General features: G+C 42.6%; 1 protein-coding gene across 1 annotated transcript in view; it reads right to left on the bottom strand.

The window, feature by feature from the left end:
- Anapc4 (anaphase promoting complex subunit 4) overlaps window positions 1-10,586 on the bottom strand; it is a 33,390-nt gene extending 22,804 nt beyond the window's left edge. Inside the window, exons 1-8 of the mRNA XM_021162022.2 lie at window positions 10,284-10,586; window positions 8,916-9,021; window positions 4,884-5,016; window positions 3,011-3,085; window positions 2,871-2,897; window positions 2,735-2,779; window positions 1,895-1,979; window positions 1,187-1,291 (exon numbers count right to left, since the gene is read on the bottom strand). Coding sequence (XP_021017681.1) covers window positions 1,187-1,291; window positions 1,895-1,979; window positions 2,735-2,779; window positions 2,871-2,897; window positions 3,011-3,085; window positions 4,884-5,016; window positions 8,916-9,021; window positions 10,284-10,412 — 705 coding nt within the window. The 5' untranslated portion in view covers window positions 10,413-10,586. The remainder of the gene's footprint in view (window positions 1-1,186; window positions 1,292-1,894; window positions 1,980-2,734; window positions 2,780-2,870; window positions 2,898-3,010; window positions 3,086-4,883; window positions 5,017-8,915; window positions 9,022-10,283) is intronic.
- Between the last annotated feature and the right edge of the window lie 6,250 nt (window positions 10,587-16,836).

The following is a 16,836-nucleotide window of genomic DNA, read 5'->3' as shown; positions in this document are numbered from 1 at the left end:
AACTGAGTGCAAGTAAAAAGAACTAAAGGTTATGGATTAATGCATGACTGTCAGTTAGTATGAGTCATATTTCAATGAGACCGTCATTGTCTGGCCTTGGTACAGATCTGTAATCACAGCATTTGGAAGGTGCAGGTAGGAGGATGAGGTGCAGGCAGGAGGAGGAGGAGGAGGCATAATGCAAGGTCATCTTCAACTATGTGCAATGAGTTGGAGGCAAGCCTACATATTTCATGCGATCTAATTCAAAACTACAATAAAAAACAAATTTATCACAAACCTCACAGAAAAGAAAATCACGTTACTAGAGCTCAGGTGCAAACTTGCTAATCAACAGTTTCTCAGTCTCACAAAAAGAGCCCAGGCAAACGGCCATAGTCCCCAGCTCTTGGATGTTCTGAATAGACTGTGCAAACACCACACCACACATTCTTTTGGTCCTCCTTCTGAGAGTTCAGACATACTTAAAACACTGGGATAGCTCAGAAGAAACACTTGGGAAGATTTCCTAACAAAGCAAAGCTATAATATAAATATAAAAGCCCAGGCAGTATCCTGGTCTATAACACAAGCCAGTTTATAAAAGATTTTTCCTTATTCTGAGTGATCATTTAATCCTTGTGGCAATGTGCTGAGAACACAGACCAGAACCAGAAAGCCTAGCATGACTTTCCAATTCTGTGATGACACTAAGTGAGCTCTACAGTTCCTCTTGTGCCCAAAGTCTCATCTACAAATTAGGACACAGTACTACCTATCCATTATATTGCTGTGTTTGAAGCACTTGTCACATTAAGTAACCAATAAAATATAAGCTTTCATTACTAAGAGAGACAAAGATTAAAGAAAAAAAGGAAACAAACCTCAGTATAAAGCTAAGCTGGTCAAATAACCAATTAGTAAGGCAATAACAGACTATCAAAACAGTCTTAACTATGAAAACTAAATGATAGTATATCAAGAAATAACATTCACTATAATAACACTCAATATACAAGATTTAGACATCCCAAGGAGGCCTTCATGTTTTACTTATTACACTTCAGTGATATGAGTAGTTAAAACCCATAATTACATAACTGAGCGGGGTACAGCTCAATAGCAGAGCGCATGCTCTGCCCTGAGTTCAATTCCTATCACCAAGGGAAAAGCATGTACCTGACACTGGAATAGCTATAATACTCACCTGAAAATATGAAACTTCTGATTCGCCACCGCTGGAAACCTCTGTGACCACTGATAATGACTTCAAATCACTTGATAAACACAGAGCAATACAAGTTCCGGCAATCTGCAAAACAGTTATCACCATGCCAGATACATCTGCTATTACTGACGGGTTGCATCTGCTTATAACAATGTAAGCAAAAATTCACACAGAACTTTAAAAAGTAGAAATGCACAACCCTGATTCCTGACTTCCCTATGGAGTGGTCCAAGAACACACTATTATCCTAATGTCTGTCCTCCTCCCATGAAGGGACCCACACCAAATCTGACGAACCAACATATTGCATAGACTCTAAGATATTCTCTCCCTTTCTGAGTTAGAGTTACAGCACTGAAGACTTGAGCTTAGGACTACTTTCACATGCCAATCACCTACTTCAACTCTTGCCCACTGCAGGCTTAAAAACCAGTAAATCTGAATCAAATGGCTCATGCCAATCATTCTTTAAAATGAAAAAACTTGACTAATTCCACCAATAGCTCCTGACTGCTACAAACACAGTAACACTAAATTCTTTGCTACTAAAATTAACCTCTGATCATTTCAACAAGAACTCGTGAAAAACACCACCACCAACACGAACTCAACTTGCTCTCATCTTGTTCTGTAAGTAATCAGCTGCTATTTTCTAAGAGAAACAGAAAAATTTAAAGAAGAACTTACCCCTGTTACTCGGGCAATTTTGAACATCCCATAAGCATAAAGCTCAATAAATCCAGAGCTTCCTCCAAGGACAAGGATGTTCAGCCTAATTGAGAACAATGCAACAAACTGAGGCCCGACAACAGCAGAGTGGGCTATATTCTTAACCCAAGGTAGGACTGTTAAGCTACGCTTCCAGCTGCACTATACATGGGTGTGACCGCAGCAAGACCCCTACCACTAAGGCCTGTTACATTTTTTTTCCCAAGTCTTCCAATAACAAACTTCCAAGAGCCTAAAAAAATTCTATTTACGCCGGGCATGGTGAGCACGCCTTTAATCCCAGCACTTGGGAGGCAGAGGCAGGTGGATTTCTGAGTTCGAGGTCAGCCTGGTCTACAGAGTGAGTTCCAGGACAGCCAGGGCTACACAAAGAAATCCTGTCTTGAAAAAACAACAACAACAACAACAAAAAATTCTGTTTACAGTAAAATTCTATGGCACCAACTGTATTTACGCACAATCAGTAACAGAATGATCCTTTTACCAGCTAACACGTAGTGCCATCAGTTCTATCATGAAGGTGATAAAAATTACATTAAATAGGTTTTAATAATTGAGAATTTTTAAATTAGATCTAGACACTCTAGTACATCTATGCTCTTAAGATACACTATAATATTACTAAAATTCAGAACATCCAATGGTCACACAGCTGACCCTGCCATCTGTATGCTATTCAAAGATTTCAATGCCAACAGTGAAGTAACATGATGAAGAATCAACTGTTCAGTTCTGGAAACTGCCTCAGATACAAAATATTAACTTCAAGAAATCAAATAAGATATCTGTAGGATTTACCTGACATCTCCCAAGAGCTTGATAATTTCATCAGAATTTTCTTCACTAAAATAAAAACATAAATTGGGTCATTCTTCAATATTAGCTTAAAAATAATAAAAGACCACTTTGTTAGAAATAAGGAAGGTATACTTACCTAAATATTTTTGAGGTGCTGTTGTAACTGGGAGAAAACAGAGAAGGCACACTGGTGAGAAGCGCACAGCACACGGCACCGTGTGAAAGGAGAAGGTGAATCGGCAAGGCTCGTTTCAAAGGGATAAAACGGATACGTACTTTTTTGGCAATGTGGGCAGCTTAGGCAAGAGAAGATTGGATTCATCCTCAGCATTATAAAACGATGTTAAAACGCTAAAAGAAACGGGAGCCCAGCATTACACAGCAGCAAAGATTCGACTTCTCTTTCCATTAAAAATGCAATTACAAGAGATTCTGTATAGCTGTATAACTTTACCACATAAATACATGTAAAAAAAAAACTGTTACCCTTGTAAAACAAACACTGTTAACAACCCCATGTATGAACAGAAAGCGCTAGAACACCCAATTTATTTGTATGCATGTTTTACTGGCCTACTCACTTTACATATTGAGGAATATTAATAAAAGCTTTCTGTAAGCATATGAAGTATGTTTATATGTATTCAATATTCAGGTAGACTGAGAACTTATAATTTCTGAGTGCTAATCTAAGAAGCCACAGAAAACAAAGTACAAAGAGTAATTTAAAACAACCAAGATTATTCTATCATTTAATGACTGCTTCTATGACTCATGCAGACTTGGGGATGTGGCAGTCTGGGGGGATATATGAAACTATACCATTAATCAAGAAATACTCTATAATTTTTTAATTCTTTTGGGTTTACTTGTGTGCATCCATGTTCTGCCTGCATGAATCTATGTATAAAACATGTGTGCCTGAGGAGTCCAGAAGAGGACATCAGATCCCTGGAATTAAGAGTTATGGTTGGTTTTGAGCCATCATGTGGATGCTGGGAACCAAACTCAGATCCCCTGCAAGGGCAGCAAGTGCTCTTAACAGCTGAGCCATCTTTCCAGCTTCCTAAAATAGTCTTGACAGCTGGGATTATAGGTGTGTACCACCACCATGTGTGGATGGGAAATAATCTCTATTGCCTTTTCTTTCTCAATTCCACTTTCAAATACAGTTGGAAATAAATGGCTGAGAAAGTGGAAAAGTAGCAACTCTCCTGCAGAGCTGTCCTGAGAGATCCTAGAACATCCCTGGAGCATTCACTCCTAAGCCTTTAGAATCGCACTGGTTAAGGAGCAGGTACCTGGGCTGGGACACAAATCACAAGACATGCTTTCTTTCCCTCACCTTCTAGAAAACCATAACTCTTTGCAATCCTTGCTTATTTGAAGACGTGCTAATCACTTTGGTTTCTCTATAATGAACTTCAAACCTCAGGCTAAATCCTTGTCATCTTTTTTTTCTTTTTTAGGTCCCACTTAAGAAAGCTGTCCATTAAAATTCATGATTTATAACTTCATTTGATGGTAATTTAGTGAAAGTCATGAAGAAAACACTATTGGGAAAAAAAGCATTTTCAAAACCTTGTCTCCCAAGTGAGCCAGTGTCATGGGTGACATTCCTCACTATAACCCAAACATTCCTCGTCTACACAAACTAAGGAAAACCTGCTCCAAACAACAAGGGAAAGACACCAGCCAGGTAAACAGAAGGAACCGGCAGGCTGGCTGCTCTGCTGAGCCATGTTCATGCCTTAAGAACATCCATTAACATAGGCTGAAGCTCCTCACAAAACAGACAGCACACACACAAATAAAATCATAAAAACCACAACCATTTCACACTTATAATTTAAACTAAAAACTGCAATGTATGCACACTCCCAGCACCAGCCCTCGTTTCCATTCTAAACAATGAGAATCTTAGCTAGAAGTACCTCTATATGTCTACAATCCCCACACCAACACTTGGGAGGCCAAGAGGCAGGAGGACCTCAAGTTTGAGAGTGGCCTAGCCAAGGACATGTCTGAGAAATAACCTGAGAAACAAGCTCTGAAAACTTCTCCAGTTATCCAGAATCTATCTACAGTCATGACCCCACCCCCACCACCCATGCCCGTCCCCACACACTCACACCCTGGGGTACTCTACCTGCTTTCCACAGTCACTTCCGTCCAATGCATACAAGACACCGGACCCTCCACAGAGAAGGAGTGTAAGCTTTCAGGCTTTTCTACATCACACAAAATAATTTTCTTGGTATCCGCAAGAGCAAAGGCCAAAACTACAAACAAAGTAAGGAAATAATCAGAATAAGTTAGCATAACATTTCAGAAAATTATTGGGGCATGTCACTTATTATCCAGTTTTCTATTCCAAATACATTCTAACTATCTAAATATTCTTCTTTGAGGGCCAGTGGCTCAGAAGCTGAAAAAATGTGTCACTATGCCTGACAACCTGACTTTAATCCCCAGGACCCACATGGTGAAAGAATAAAACCCACTTCTATAGGCTGTCCTCTGACGGAATACATGCGCTGTGGCACAGGCACCCCACACACATCACAGTAAATGTAATTAAGACAATCGCTTTTGCCTTGAAGCTTTTATTTTTTGAGGTTATAATTTCATCATTTCCCATTACCTTCCCCCCTCCAAATCCTCCCATACAGTACTCCCTGCTCTCTTCCAAATTCATGTCCTTTTTCTATTAATTGTTCTTACACAAATACATACATATCCCTAAATACATAAATAAAACCTGCTCAATGTGCATAATGTTACTTGTGTGGGTGTTTTCAGGGCTGAGCATTTAGTATTGGATCAGCAGTTATGTGCTCTTCCCTGGGGAAGAGATTTCTCCTGCACTCGAATTCCTTATTGCCTGTAGTTCTTCATGAGGGGTTGAGGCCTCCTGGACTTTCCCTGTCCATATTAACACAGTTATTGTTGTTTTCTTTGTTCAGTTCCTGTTTAAGCAGCTATGTTGGTGAGACTTTTATAGGTGTGTCTATTCCTGTAAAGAATATCTTAAAAACTAGAGAGATCTTTGCATATAGTTAAACCCATTATTTAAGCTTATTGTCAAGTGTTCAAACATGACATGTTACCTGTGGATCCTGTTCCCCTAATGAGCCACCCTATCTGGCCTCAGTGGGAGAGGATGTACCTAGTCCTGCAGGTCTTGGTGTGTTGTGGGAGGAGGGGGCCTCCCTCTTCTCAGAGGAGAAAGGGAGGGAGGAATGGGAGGAGGAGGTTGGTACTGGGATGTAAAGTGAATGAATGAATAAATGCATGAATGAATAAACAAATAAGCAAACAAACAAACAAGAAAAATTATCTGTCTACTCCCTTCCCACGAATTTTACTTATTAACTTACACCACAAAGTCTGTAGACTGGGACCTTTTGTTTAACAAGAAACTACTTAACGGGTCCCAGGAGATTATCTCTTCATCACCAAGAGACATCCCAAACACCAGCCTATACGACAGAAAGGGGCTCCATGTGCTGTTCTCACGAAGTCTTCTTATTCTCTGTACTCTATCCCATGCCAAGAAGCAAGATGACTGAATGCTAGGAATCTGTCCTCTGATGTGCCTGAATTACCTAGTTAGCTCCTCTGTAAGTCATTATCATCCTAACATAGACAGCTGCAGAGCTTCGAAGCTGACCAGTGAATTTCACCTCACTCCACTACAGGCAACTTTGCCTGAGGAAAGGGGCTAGACTATTTTTTTTCTTTTATGATTTTGTTTGTTTTCTGTATTGGAAACTGAATCAACAGTCTGTCACACACTCTACTACTAAGCTATATCCCTGAGACTCAGAGTCAGTAATCCTCCTGCTTCACCATTCCAAATAGAGGCCTGCACACCACCAGGCTGGGCTCCAGCCACCATTCTCAAAACACTTAAAACACTTGAAACAATTGCTTTCTAACAAAAAACATGAAACTTTCTGTTTATATGAGACACATTTTAACACACATTTGGTTTTAATGATTTCTCCGGGAGATCCTATACTTTTATATGAATAATAAAGTCCTCAAAATGTTAACTCAAAAAGGTTGTTTTTCATAAGTCAGGTGTGGTGGCTCAGACCTGTAATCCTAGCATCCTGAGGTAGGAGGAAGGAGTACTGTTACGAGCCCAAGGCCAACCTGGGCTACAAAGTGCAACCCTATCTCAAAATACAAACAACAACACAACCTCTAATTTCAGAGCTACAGATCAGTAAAGTCAAAGTATTATTTTCTTTTATTAGTAAATACAAGAGCATGCAGGAAGCCCCAAGTGTAACCTGGGATGGGGGTGACAAGTTCCTCTATCACATTTATTCTTATTCGTGAGTGCTCATGGGAGCAAATGTGTGGAGGCCAGAGGGTAGTTTTGGGAATCATTTCTCCTTTGTCACCACGTGGATGCTGGAGATCACACTCAGGTTTTCAGGTTTGGCAGCAAACACTGTCGCCTGCACAGAGCCATCCCCCTGGCCCACACCCCTCTGATTTTATATGTTCTACTCATCTTCTAAGAAAAAGGAGTCGAGAATGGCTATGCTTGGAGCATTCCTGGAAATTCTATGTTTAGGAATTAATCCCACAAAGTTCTCCCACTTGTTCACAATGGTTATGCACTGCTTATACAGCTGAAAGCATCACGGCCAACAGACGGACATTACAGTATGGAGACACAGTGATTAGTGTTCACGTAACATTCAACGCAGCAACTCAGGTTTACACTGGCCTGAACTAAACCTATCGGAATAGATGAATTCAGATCAAAATGCACAAACAGATCTCTACACACATTTTATTAGGGAGGACTGTCAGAGCTGCTCACCAGAACAGTTCTCTCTAGCTGACATGCTTTCAAACAAGTTTTAAGTACTTATAGTTATTTAAAAAACCAACCAACCAACCAACCAAACACCCAAAACTAAGCAGGAGGACATAATCATATTACAAACATAATTTATTTTCTTCTTAAAGTACCTTCAGGCTTCCTCAACCTTTTGCCACAGTGATACAATGTTGTTAACCATGAAGTTTACATAGAGAACTATGCAATCACATTACAAAAAACAAAAAAGAAAAATTAGTAATAATTTAAAAACCCTCCACAAAGAAACAAAAAACCCCAAAGTTTTAAGCACGTTAAAATTTTGTGCTGGGCCACATTCATTGTTATACAGAGCCCCATGTGACTTACAGACCACAAGCTGGACACCCTGATAAACTTCCAGCTGCAGCCCATAGCATTTTACTACTCTAACACTAGGACTAACTGCTCCAGAAACTATCAATTTAATAAACTAAACAAGACAGCGCAGTGGTGGTGCATGCCTTTAATCCCAGCACTCGGGAGGTAGAGGCAGGCGGATTTCTGAGTTTGAGGCCAGCCTGGTCTACAGAGTAAGTTCCAGGACAGCCAGGGCTACACAGAGAAACCCTGTCTCAAAATAAAAAAAAAAAATTTAAAAAAAAATTAAAAAAAAAGAAAGAAAGAAACTAAACAAGATACACACACACACACACACCCATGGAAGATGAATGAGCTGAGCCACGGCACGGCAGCAGGAAAAGACCTTTGGGAAACGTAGAGTCACAGTGCACAGCCCCTCCGGAGTGGTAACCTTGCTTACATTGAGGAGACTTATGAACCTCACATTTAGTACTAACTGAATTTGGGGGAGAAAAAGACTGTGATGGCACTGAATGAACTCATGAGTGGTGAATGGTACCTGGATCAAATGATGTAGGACAAGAGAGCAGAGAGAACCAAAGCCAATTATTCTGTAAATGTCTCAGACTTTGATCCTCTCTGCCACAAAGACAGGGCTCATTAAAGACGTATCCCTGCCAACAACAGACCTTCATGAAAAATATAAGCATTCTAATAAGAAAAAAAGTCTCAAACTAGTACTTATAGTTCTAATATAGGGCCGGATACGGTAGGCCACACACGTCCTTAACCTTAGCACCTGGGAGGCAGAAGCAGGTGGATCTCTGTAAGTTCTAATGCAGCCTGGTTTACACACAGAGTCCTAGGCCAGTCAGGGTTATACAGTAAGACCTCAACAGAAACAAAACCATAATTCTAAAATATACCAAGATAAATGTCCTCTTTCTAGACTATCCTTTTGGAAATAAGAGATACACGTTTGTAGCATTATCATACGTTTGCCGTCTGGTCTCCAGGCCAAGCAGGTCACTTCTTTTCCTGTACTTTCATTTGGTGGGAAACTCCAAACTCGATGAAAACTTGCAAGGCGATGCAGTAAAACCTAAGATGAAAAGACATGATAGCAGAAAGCTGCAAACTCACCTGCAGAGATAAAATGAACCTAGACCCACAGAACAAAAATTTTAATTACTAGTTTTGAGTATTTTTGCGATCTACAGAACAACAGTGTCCAAACGAATGTAAGACATTTTCAAAGAAATGGGTGAACTCAGAAGGCCCAACTTAGCCCTGTACTCTACATATTTTCTTTTTTTTTAAGGTACACCTACATGTATGTATTTGTACCACATTTGTGCAGTCAGTGCCCAAGGAGGCCAGAAGAGGGCATCAGTTCTCCCTGGAACTGGAGCTACTGACAGTTGTGACCATGTGGGTGCTATGAACCAAACCCAGGTCATTTATAAGAACAGCAAGCGCTCTTGATAGCTGAGCCAAGTCTCCAGCCCCTTTTGTATCTTTTAAACTTACCTTTTTGAAAAGGTTAAAAAGCCTGTCCAAGACAACACACAAAAGAAGTAACACAAACAGCACGAATATGTAGGTGACATATAAAATAACAACAATAATGACTGCACTCTTAGCCCACGCCTTAGCTATGTCACCAGCCATGGATCTAAGAGACAGAGCCATGCCACACAACACGATAATGCAATCTGGCACACTAAGCATTTCTGGGTGCTAGGACTTCCTTACCACCTAGTTTTACATAGGTGAGGGTGTTAAGTGGCACGGGTGATGGGATCCTTTCAAGATGGCTGTCAGGTAATAGTCATCCTCCACAGAAAGATGGGTATGGTTCTAGTTATACTTGATATCACATGTTCATGTTCCTAATGTCAGAAATGCTGACAACGTCCACACGCATTGTCTGCAATCCTGTGAGGCATCAGCCTTTCAACTTAAAGATCGTCTAAATAGCTAGATGTAACAAAGATGTAAAACCTCAGAACCAAGCATCCTCTGTAGCAACTGCACACACTTCCAGTTGGACTTGACAGTTCATCTTCATTCTCTACTAATCTGAAACCAACTTTGGGCGGGGTCTGATGGTGCATCCCTGGCCAAATCAATTCCTGGAGTCCTGGGTGTGCAGAACTTGGAGGGAATTTGTTCTTCTAGGCCATACAGGAAATGGAATACACATCCTGTCTGGAAGGCACGGTACTTTACACAGTCTCTTAAAGTTAACAGCCACGCTGAGATGTAGGGGCAGGAGAGATGTGCGATTCGCCACGTCTGCCAAAGGGGAAACAGAGGCTCGAGGGTCCCAGCCCAGGCGACCTCTCTCACCAGCTCACTTACCTCGCCTGTAGTGTTGGCCAAAGCAATGAGGTCTCGCTTGGGGGACCAGGCCAAGAAAATAATCTCCTGTGGCAGCTGCTTCTCTCCCACCACCCGAAAGGATGGGAAACAGGTCGGAAAGCGCAGCATGGGTGCGGCCCTGCAACGACGTGCGCGTGAAGGCCGCCGGAGCACCCAGCCACAAAGCTTTGGCGCAAAGCCCTGCCAGCAGCGGTACCTGCCAGAGTCGCAGACTCGGCCTACTCCTAGCCAGCGGCCTTCCCCGCCCTCTCACTCCGCCCTCCGCGCTCCGAGCGGACGCTTCCGGCGCCGACGCCGGGACGTCCTCGCGAGAGGAAGTGAGTGGCACAGCGGCCCCGCGCCGGTGGGGCGGGGAGAGCGCAGGGCGAGGCTTGATGTAGGGCGGAGCCGTGTGGGCGGGGCGAGCGAGTGCCTAAGGCAAAGTTAGCCTAGGCTACAGCGGGGGAGGGCGGGGCTAGAAGGGAGCGGAGCGGAGCTAGGACGTGGCTGGGCGTGGCTAGGGCGGAGCGAGCTCTGGTGTCTCGGAGGTCCCCTACTCTGGGTTGCCCGATGCACAGCAAGCACCAAAGGCATCCTTAACCATGTATACGCGAACGTGTGGGAACCCTTCCAAGCCTTTTCCGTTTGCTCAGAAATTCGCTGCTGTGTACCCAATCCCTTTTGTTCTAGGTTTAGGCTCTAATCAAAACTCCCGACTCACACACTGGACCTCCTTTGGCACACAGTCGCTTTCAGCCCTGGATGCACTGTAGAATTTAAAACAAACCTCTCTATCAGGCAGCATTTTAGCAAATTAAAAGAGGGTTAACAATGGACGGAAATCACCATTAAAAAGAAAACAAAACACTGAATGATTCCTATTTACAGACAAATACTGTTAAAGTGCTCGCACCCTCCCTGACAGGGACAAATAGTGTGTTTTCTCTCGCCTTATTTAAATGATCACTTAACTTGTAGCAAACTCACCACAGTTAAGAGGAAACAGGATTTATTCTGTGGCTATCTAAGCATTCAATTTTGTGAGAAAATGTGGACAGACACTGCCCAGGCAACCTCAATAGTCAATCTGTTGATCACAACTGCTCTGGGTTTTAAGTATAAAGACCATTCTGCAAGAAGGGAGAGCAAAGTAAGTCTACATTTTATCATCTGCAGTACTGTTTATCAAAACTGTTTCCCTCTGTCATGGTTTGAATATGCTTTGCCCAGGGGGTGGCACCATTTGGAGGTGTGGCCTTGTTGGAGTAGGTGTGTCACTGTGGGTGTGAGCTTTAAGACCTCATCCTAGCTGCCTGGAAGTCAGTATTCTGCTAGCAGACTTCATATGAAGTTGTAGAACTCTCAGCTCCTCCTGCACCATGCCTGCCTGGATGCTGCCATGTTCCCACCTTGATGATGTCCTGAACCTCTGAACTCAGAGATCTGCATGGCTCTGCCTCCTGTAATGCTGGGATTAAAGGTGTATACCACCATGCCTGAATCTAAATTTAGCTGGATGGAATCTTATCCCCAATCCCTTAATCTTTTATTTCCTAGAATGTAAGATTCAGCTCTCTTTCACTTCCTGGTGCCCCTTTAATATGTGAACCACATTTTGTATTTTTCCTTTCTAAGCTTGCTATGCTTATTTAAAAATGTTCTTCATAAGACTTAACCAGAGAACAAAGTCTCTTCTGGGCTTTTTTGAGACTTCCTTTGTCAATGCAATTAATATAAGTCTCTTTATCTTAGACTCAGGTAGACTCTTAAGACAAAGGCAAAAAGCAGCCGCAATCCTCACCAAAACACTTCAAAAACAGTTTCTGGGCCACATTGAAATTCTTCTCCACTGAACTGTCTTGAGCCAAGTCTGAACAGTTCAAATCAATCTCAGCAACTAAATCTTTCATATTCTTACTAGGATGGCCCATTAAGCCCCACTTAAAGCATTCCACTGCTTTCCAAATCCAAAGTCCCCAAATCCACATTCTTCCAGACAAAAGGCCTATCACAGCAATACCCCACTTCTGGTACCAACTTCTATCTTAGTAAGAGTTTTTACTGCTGTGAACAGACACCATGACCAAGGAAACTCTTATAAGGACAACATTTAATTGGGGCTGCCTTACAGGTTCAGAGGTTCAATCCAGTCCATTATCATCAGGATGGGGACATGGCAGCATCCAGGTAGGCATGGTGCTGGAGGAGCTGGGAGCTTTACATCTTCATCTGAAGGCTGCTAGCAGAATACTGACTTTCAGGCAGCTAGGGTGAGGTCTTAAAGCTCACACTGAAAGAGGAAAATTACTGAACTCTTCCTGAACTCTTCAACTCAGAGTCCTCCTACCCCTCCCATCTGAAGATTGTTCCCGGAACACTCCTGAACTTCTCACCCCAGAGTACATTCCTGAACTCTTCACCCCAGAGTCCGACCCCCTCCCAAATGAAAACTGTTCCAAGAACATTTTTTAGATAAGGGTCTCCTGGAACAAACCTAGTCCAACCCCTCCCAACTGAGGACTGTGCCAAGAACATTTTTGAGATAAGGGTTTGAACAAACCTCAGAATGTTCCAATAAGATCGGGTACATTGCCAAAATATAGGACACGACCCCTTGGTTACGGAAAGCCCCCTGGAAAAACCCTTGGCAGAACCCCTTAATGACGTACACTTGTACTTTCACTGCCCTGCTCCCCCCTTGGCTTTTTTTCCTATATAAGCCTGTGAAAAATTTGGGCCGGGCGTTGATTCTCCTCTGCACCTTGCTTGGTGTATGAGTTTCGGCCCCAGAGCTCTGGTTCATGTGCTTGCTTGTTGTTGCTTTATTAAATCTTACTCTATACATCTTGGGTTCGGTCTCAGCGTCTTCTTGGGTTCGCGGCTGTCCCGAGACTTGAGTGAGGGTCTCCCTTCGGGGGTCTTTCAACACCCACAGTGACACACCTACTCCAACAAGGCCACACCTCCAAATGGTGCCACCCCCTGGGCAAAGCATATTCAAACCACGATGCCCCCACTACTTCACTTACTGTTTTTGGAAAGAAATCCAGAGACTAACTCACATGATTCCAGTTTGAATAGTTTCTAGTAAGAGTTCTAGAGCCATAATATTTGCATTTATATGAAACACACACTTAGTAATATGATTATTGTTACATATAAAACAAACACCACACTGCATAGTAAGTAGTACATGATAATTATTAACACAACACATTTATCTACCCTTAAAGAAGTTCCAGATTTGGTAAAATGTGATAACTATAGGCTTGCTCAATGTAGTTTAAAAAAAATCAAACCAAATGTCCAACCATAGGAAAATATTTTGGACTTTTTTTTTTTTTTGGATATGGTATATCCATCCTGAAGAATTCCATCTTTATAGACATCAATTCTTGTATTTATGAAAAGATACAGAACATTAGACAGTGTGATGGTTTGTATATTCTTGGGCCAGGGAGTGGCACCATTTGGAGGGGTGACCTGGTTGGAGTAGGTGTGTCACTGTGGGTGTGGGCATAAGATCCTCACCCTAGCTGCCTGGAAGTCAGTCTTCCACTAGCAGCCTTTGGATGAAGATGTAGAACTCTCAGTTCTGCCTGTGCCATGCCTGCCTGGTTACTGCCAAGCTCCCACCTTGATGGTAATGGACTGAACCTCTGAACCTGTAAGTTAGCCCCGATTAAATGTTGTTTTTATAAGACTTGCCTTGGTCATGGTGTCTGTTCACAGCAGTAAGACCCTAACTAAGACAGAAGTTGGTACTGGGAGTGGGGTATTGCTGTGATAGGCCTGACCATGCTTTTATTTGAAAGAATGTGGATTTTGGGACTTTGAATTTGGAAAGCAGTGGAATGCTTTAAATGGGGCTTAGTGGATCATCCTAGTAGGAATATGGAAGACTTTGTTGCTGGGAGTAATTTGAACTGTGTTGACTTGGCCCAAGAGATTTCAAAGGAGAAGAATTTCAGTATGTGGCATAAAGACTGTTTTTGTGGTATTTTGGTGAAGAATGTGGCTACTTTTTACCCTTGTCTGAAAAGTCTGCCTGAGTCTAAGGTGAAGAGACTTGGATTAATTGCATTGACAAAAGAAGTTTCAAAAAAGCCCAGCAGAGACTTTGTTCTCTGGTTAAGCCTTATGAAGAGAAGTTTGAACAAGCATAGCAAGCTTAGAAAGGAAAAATATAAAATATATATGGTTTGAGTATTAAAGTGGTACCAAGAAGTGAAATGGAGCAAAATCCTGTGTTCTAGGAGATAGCAGATTAAAGGAATGGTACCTTGGGGCAAGATCCTACCCAGCTAAATTTAGATCCAGGCATGGTGATACACACCTTTAATCTCTGGAGACAGGCATGCTGATCTCTTCTTTCAAGGTCAATCTACAGAGCAATTTCCAGGATAGCCAAGCTTAGGCAGTGAAGGATTTGGAAAACAGAAAGCCAGTGACAATGTAATAGTACAAGCAGGCCATCTTCTAATTCCTGCAAGCAGCAGAACTCTTCAGTTTTAGCCATGTGGCTCTGGCTTTAGAGTCAATAATAGAAGGGACTACTTGGACAATTGATGCTGGTTAGCTGGAGCTAAGAAATTAGCAGTGATTAAGAAGAGACCAGAGTCACTGAGGTGAAATCTTCTGGGAATTGTTTTCTGTGAGCATATAGAAGCTGAAGAGATAGCCAAGGTTGTACCTCCCACTGCAGCTGTACTTGGTAATGGGAAAGAGTCACTAAGGTGGTACTGGTTTTGAAGAGCAGCTGAGGCTTGGCACTGTGAGAGGCCATGGAAGGCCATTGGTGAAGGTGCAGCCTCAGTTGTAGTTGATGGCCCAGAGCTGAAGGTGTCATGCAAAGTATTTGAGGCTTGGCACCATGAAGAGAGCCTATGAGAGGCTATTGGTGAAGCCTAGTTGGAGTGGAACACCCCAGTGTATTCGAGATGTCAGTACCATGGGATGATCACCAAGAACAGAAGCCATAGTGGAGTGGATCAACCTGAGCTTAGACTGCTACAGAGGACAGAGCTGGAGAAGTGATGCCAGCCCTTAGGAGGAGTCCAAAAGATCAAGTGGAATCCCAGACACGGAAACAAGAAGCTGTAACATTGAAATTGCCTTGGAGACTCAAAGATGTTAAAGATGCCAGAGCCATGGGATATATGGTTAGGAAAGCTGCTAACAGGGAGTGGAACCAGCCCTGGAGAAAGCAGTTTGTTGCAGTAAACAAAGATGAAAAAGGAGTGGAGATCTGAAGACCACTTTGATGTGGCCTCCCTTCCCCCAGCCTGGAACCTGCCTGCTCAAGGGTGGAGCTACCGGCTCATTCGTCCTGCCACGCCCACTGCTGGAACCTGCCTTTGCTGCCTGGAGTCACACACGTGTTCGTCCTGCTACTGGACCCTGAGTTACTTGGCGGGAAATTGGGTTTTCTCCCCCTTCCTTTATAAACTGGGTGTCTGGAAATATTAAATTGAGCCTCGATCAGAACTTGTTGTCCTGGCTTCATTCTTTTCTTCCGCCCCATCTAGTTTCCTCTCTTTTCAGCCTGAACTGCCTTTTTCAGTTGAACCGTTCGTGTTGTGGACCGCGGGCGGGCCGCAACACTTTGACATCAGCCTTGGAGATGCAGAGTTTGGAATTTGCCCAGCTGGTTTCCTGCCTTTCTTTGGGGATTACAGTTAAGTGATTGGATGAATCTGAGAAAAGACCTTGAACTTTGAATTTTTAACATTGTTGAGACTGCTATAGACTATGAGGAATTCAAAAGTTGGACTAAATGCATTTTGCATTATGCTATGTTTAAGTATGGCCCCCTATAGACTCATGTGTTTGAACAATCTATGGGGGCCAGGGAGTGGAATGTGATGGTTTGTATATTCTTGGACCAGGGAGTGGCACCATTTGGAGGTGTGACCTGGTTGGAGTAGGTGTAACCTGGTTGGAGTAGGTGTGTCACTGTGGGTGTGGGCATAAGATCCTCACCCTAGCTGCCTGGAAGTCAGTCTTCCACTAGCAGCCTTTGGATGAAGACAGAGAACTCTCAGCTCCTCCTGCACCATGCCTGCCTGGATGCTGCCATGATCCCACCTTGATGGTATGGACTGAACCTCTGAATCTGTAAGCCAGCCCCAATTAAATGTTTTTTTATAAGACTTGCCTTGGTCATAGTGTCTGTTCATAGCAGTAAAACCCTAACTAAGACAGACAGCATTCCCAATTATGGTGTCATTTATTTATTCATTTATTTTTGATGGGTAGCTTTAGCAAGTTTCATACTTCTACTTATAAAAGAATCTAATTGAAAAAAAATCAAGAAAATTGTACCTGGCTTTCTTTGGGTTGTAGTGTGATGCTTTTAACTTTCTGCAATTGCTGCTGCATGAAGTTACTGATAAGTTGCTAGGTAGCAGGGCAGACTGCTTGTATTAATAGAAGTTATTGAAATACAGAGTCATTTTGCAGGCCCTCGCCCAGCAGATTTTAGGTTTTCCTACAGGAGTCTCCTACTTAGACTCATTCTTCAGTGTGCTTACCGTTTCTATCCCCTACTGCC

Source organism: Mus caroli, unplaced genomic scaffold (assembly GCF_978045245.1).
Source record: "Mus caroli unplaced genomic scaffold, Mus_caroli_1 scaffold_4, whole genome shotgun sequence".
NCBI classification, from domain to species: Eukaryota; Metazoa; Chordata; class Mammalia; order Rodentia; family Muridae; genus Mus; species Mus caroli.
This window is presented reverse-complemented; position numbering and strand designations above follow the sequence as displayed.